General features: G+C 45.6%; 1 protein-coding gene across 1 annotated transcript in view; it reads left to right on the top strand.

The window, feature by feature from the left end:
- ube2ql1 (ubiquitin conjugating enzyme E2 QL1) overlaps window positions 1-4,217 on the top strand; it is a 16,548-nt gene extending 12,331 nt beyond the window's left edge. Inside the window, exon 3 of the mRNA XM_083646703.1 lies at window positions 3,395-4,217. Within this exon, the coding sequence (XP_083502829.1) occupies window positions 3,395-3,526 (132 nt within the window). The 3' untranslated portion in view covers window positions 3,527-4,217. The remainder of the gene's footprint in view (window positions 1-3,394) is intronic.
- The last annotated feature ends 430 nt before the right edge of the window (window positions 4,218-4,647 follow it).

Genomic DNA, 4,647 nt, shown 5'->3' with positions numbered 1-4,647 from the left:
ATTTTGGGGGCACGGTCTAAAAATGGGGCCATTTACAACATTTTGGGGGGCACTTAAAAAAAGCAATTAGTGCATAAAGTTGCTAAAGCATAGTGTGAACAACAGCGTACTGTTTGTGTGTGCGTGTTCTCATCTTCTTCTGGCAACCAGCAGGTGCAGGTGTCCAGTGTGTGTTAGAGACGGGGAAATTAAATGAATGAAATGAAAAGAAAATTATAGAAATCTTGGGAGCAATTTGTGCCCCTGGATTATGGTTTTTAGAGGCACCTTGAGTTTTCGTGGGGGGGGCATTTTTGTCTTTGCCCCCTGGCTAAATTCCTACACTGCACTAACCGTATATAAAGTAGGCTCACTCCTGGGTATTCCACAATAAGATGAAAGCACCGTTTATTGAGTGTTCTTCGCCCGCTCAGAGACAGAGACGGTGCTTAAATGCAGCGTTATAAGGTGCAGACTATGGATGTAATCATATAAGGTCATTTCTCTGCCGTGCACTGCAGCTTTTCCCCCCCACTCAAGAATGTCATTAGTCTTGATTTCAGTGGAGAAAAGCCCCAGTGTTTCAGAGGCGCTCTCAGCCTGCCAAGAAGCAAGGTGGTGGGCGGGTGGAGGAGGAGGAGGGTGGTGGAGGAGGTGGGTGGAGACTGCTGCATTGGATTACACAGAGTGTGTAAAGACAAATACAGTCAAGTACCCTGCATGTTACCGGACGACGACGACGTGGCATCGTGTCCAGTCAAGCGATCCCAGCCGTGCTGATGTGTCTGTCTTTGGTGCACATTGTCTTCCCCTCCCCCCCCGTGAGGACGAAATATCTGATTACCCTTTTGAACTGTATACGAGCCGCAGAAAAAGCACTTCGTGTAACCCATTACTTTTAAGGATGACCAATGGAGAATGATTGACTGTTGATTTGTGAGTCAACCCTCCTGCGTCTTGTCTATCTCCACCTTCTCTCTGTGAGCAACTGGCCCCCCCAATAGTGCTTCAGGGATGAGGTGATTTCTCTGTATCAACGCGTCCTCATACCGAAACGACAGAATGAGTCCATTTCCAATAACTCCGGAAACGCCATATATGAGCGGAAACGGTGCGTGTGGGTTATACGCCTCGCGTCGGTTCATTTGAAAACGTCACACGGTTATTTTTAGACGTCAGTTATGTTTAAGCAACTAAAACAAATTTGGTTATTTTTAGGCAAATAAAAAAGAATTTGGTTAACGTTAGGCAACTACAACAGCTTGGTTACGGTTAGGGTTATGGTTTGGGTTACGCTACGTTACGGTTACGTTACGTTACGTTACGTTACGTTACGTTACGTTACGTTACGTTACGTTACGTTACGTTACGTTACGTTACGTTATGTTACGTTGCGGTTCAAAACGGAACACGTAGGGAGGCGAATCGGGTCTCACGACGAGGAAGTTGAAAGACGAAGCTACCGGTCCAACAATCCCACCCCTTCACCCTTAAGTGTCAGCGAGCTATTTCAATATCAGACTATCCTTACGTTAAAGACTGCCAGAGCTTGCCACTTCCTGGTTACGGCTCCCGATGCATATGCACTGTCTGCACGCATACACTTACTCACACGACCCCAAGAGGTCGCCTTGTTAACATCAAGCATTTTTAACCCAGTTGAAATTCGACCCATGTTGTTTTCCTTGCGAGGACGGCCTGATACAGTATACTGTATGAAATGATGCAATATTCAAGATGGAGTGACACTGTATGTATCACACGTTTGTCACGCCTCCGTCGCGGCGGCTGCATCTCAATGTTCGGACGTGAATGCGAAGACAGTTGTTTTTCTTTTCCTATTCATCCGGCCCACGCGCTCTTCTCCAGGGAGCACGGCGCCGCTGCCAACAACGGAATAAGCAGCTTTGTCGTCACAGTCGACGCCCGCACCTCTTTTCTCGTTGTTTTGTTTGTTGTTGGTTTGTTTGTTTGTTTGTTTGTTTCTTGCCTTGCCATATCGCACATTCCGTTATTAGCCTGGGTGCGTGTAGAGGAGAGGGTTGCATCAAGACGTCTCTTCCCTCAGGTGTCACAGCACTCTGGGCGAGATGCTTTTCATCGGCTCATATATTTACTTTTCTGTCATATTTACAATGTTGGCGTCATTTACCATTATGGTTGACTTGCCTCTCTCCCTATTTGCCCAGTGTACTGGAAGGTGCATTTTCACTTCTGATCGAACGTGACGTCTTAAAAGGCCTCGCCCGGTCTTGATCTAATGTCGGTCCAAGCAGCACTCAGTGCACTTGCGGTGTCAACGTCTCCCTTGTGGCTGTGTTCACCATCACCATCCAGATCATCTGTCTGCATGTGTCCATCTCTGTCATCCTATATGTTGAATGTCTGAAGAGTCTCGAGTCATAGAGAAATCATGGCATATGCACTTTCCCATAATAGTCTGCCAGCTTCTAGACATGTTTGCAAACAGAATTCTATGCTCCTTTTTATCTGACAGAACATATCCAGATCCAGGCGGTGATTTAGCTATTTTATTATTAGTCAAGTCAAGTCAAGTCAAGTTTATTTGTATAGCACATTTCATACACAGATGCAGTTCAAAGTGCTTCACATACAATGGATGACATAAGAAAATGAAAAAAAGAGGATAAAATAGACATTTCATAACAGCTTTGTCTTTATACTGTAGTTTGGACGCCAAGCATACCCTCTACTGGTACCTTGCGTCTTCTGTTGCCCGAACATGCCACAGCATTGGGTTTGCATAAAATCAGATAGAGGCAATTCAAAGTGCTTCACATAAGATGGTCGACACAAGAAAAGAAGAGAATAAAAGAAGAGGATAAAATAGACATTTAAAAGCATCACAACAGAGTAGTTGCAAAAATAGTTAAAAACTTACAGAGGAATAAAACAAATTTTAGTCTTTGTCTTTAGTCTATTTTTAAAAGTAAGTAAAGTTGGGGCAAATCTGAGGTATTCAGGCAGATTGTTCCAGCTAGCAGAACCATAGTGCCTCTATTAGCTGTAGAGGTTTGGGATTTATATGGAACAACCTTTTTTGTTCAGGTAGCCCAGCAAGCTAAATTGATATGTTAATGACTTGGCTCACAGCTCTGCCAACTGCTGTTCCGCCCAACAATGTTCTTGTCACTTACGTTTTAAGTTAAAGTGATTTTTTTTTTTTGCCCCTGCAAATAAACCCTTACAGACAGGCTGGGAGGAAGGCAGGCACACAGACAAACAGACAGACAGACAGACAGACAGACAGACAGACAGGCAGGCAGACAGACAGACAGACAGACAGACTAACATGTGTGAAACATAACATAAATTAGGTGGATTGCCCGGAGGTATGGATATCTGTGAATCACAGGAATAACCCTAATAACCGTATTGCTCTTTCTCTCCACAGGGGCGCATTTGTAGGAAAGCAGGGAAGTCCAAGAAGGCTTTCAGCCGCAAGGAAGCGGAGGCCACCTTCAAGTCCCTGGTGAAGACCCACGAGAAGTACGGCTGGGTGTCCCCGCCCGTGTCCGACGGTTGAGGGCTCCGCCTTCCCCCGCCCCCGCCGCGCTAGCCGGAGAAACCCAGCTAGCCCCGACACGCAAAACGACACACCATGCTAACTCAACATAATGTCACGACGTCACCTTCTTATGTTTGACTCCAGATCTTTTTTAATGTATTTATTTTTTTGAGGGGAGGGAGGGTTCGTTTATCATCTCCACCAAAACTCTCGCTCTCTTGGACATCTGCTGGGAGTGTGTGTTTGTGTGCGTTACTATCGGTGAATTGTTTCTTGTTTTTGGTTTCCGTTCTTCCTTTCTTTTTTCAACGCACACCCCTGCACACGCCACGGCAAAAAGCAGTCAGCGCGGACTCCGCTGCCACCCATGTGAAAGACTACTGAATGAAGGAGAGACTCGTTCCCCCTCTCCTCTGCCCCTCTCTCCCCCTCCCCTCTGCCTCTCTCTCCCCCTCCCCTCTTTTCTCTGTCTATACGCTGACGACATAGCACTGAACTGGCATTACTTCCCATCGTCTCTGTGGCTGTCGGGTCATTAATTTACATATAAATTAAGCCGTTAATGTTTAATAGACGGGCAGCGCACTGGCGTTTATACTCGCTCATTCACTCTTTGGTTCCCCCTTTCTTTTCCACTGTGCCGTTGTTCACAGTTCAATGCAACATGAAGATTGTAATTTTACTCTCTCTCTCTCTCTCTCTCTCTCTCTCTCTCTCTCTCTCTCTCTCTCTCTCGCTCTGTTTCTCTAGCTGGCTCGCTCACTTTGTTTCCCTCTCTCTCTCTGTTATTTGTTCTCTCTCCGCCTCTCATGGCTAAATTTAGAGCTCACTGTTACATAGATGGATATTGATTTCTAATGGAGAAAAACAAACATCACATGTTGCTTTATGCAGAGACTATGTATGATAAGAATGATAAGAATGACAGTCAATCACCCTCTCTCATTCTCTCTTTCTCTCTCTCTCTCTCTCTCTCTCTTTCTCTCTCTCTCTCTCTCTCTCGCTCTTTCTCTCCTCTCATGTTATCATGCGTGTGTAGGAGAGGAAGAAGACTTGTAATTCCCATGATTTAGATACCAGATGGTACAGCTGATGGTCAGGCCTCAGTGTGTGTGTGTGCGCGCGCACACGTGGTATTT

This window comes from Poromitra crassiceps (genome assembly GCF_964638095.1).
Source record: "Poromitra crassiceps genome assembly, chromosome: 11".
Lineage (NCBI taxonomy): Eukaryota > Metazoa > Chordata > Actinopteri > Beryciformes > Melamphaidae > Poromitra > Poromitra crassiceps.
This window is presented reverse-complemented; position numbering and strand designations above follow the sequence as displayed.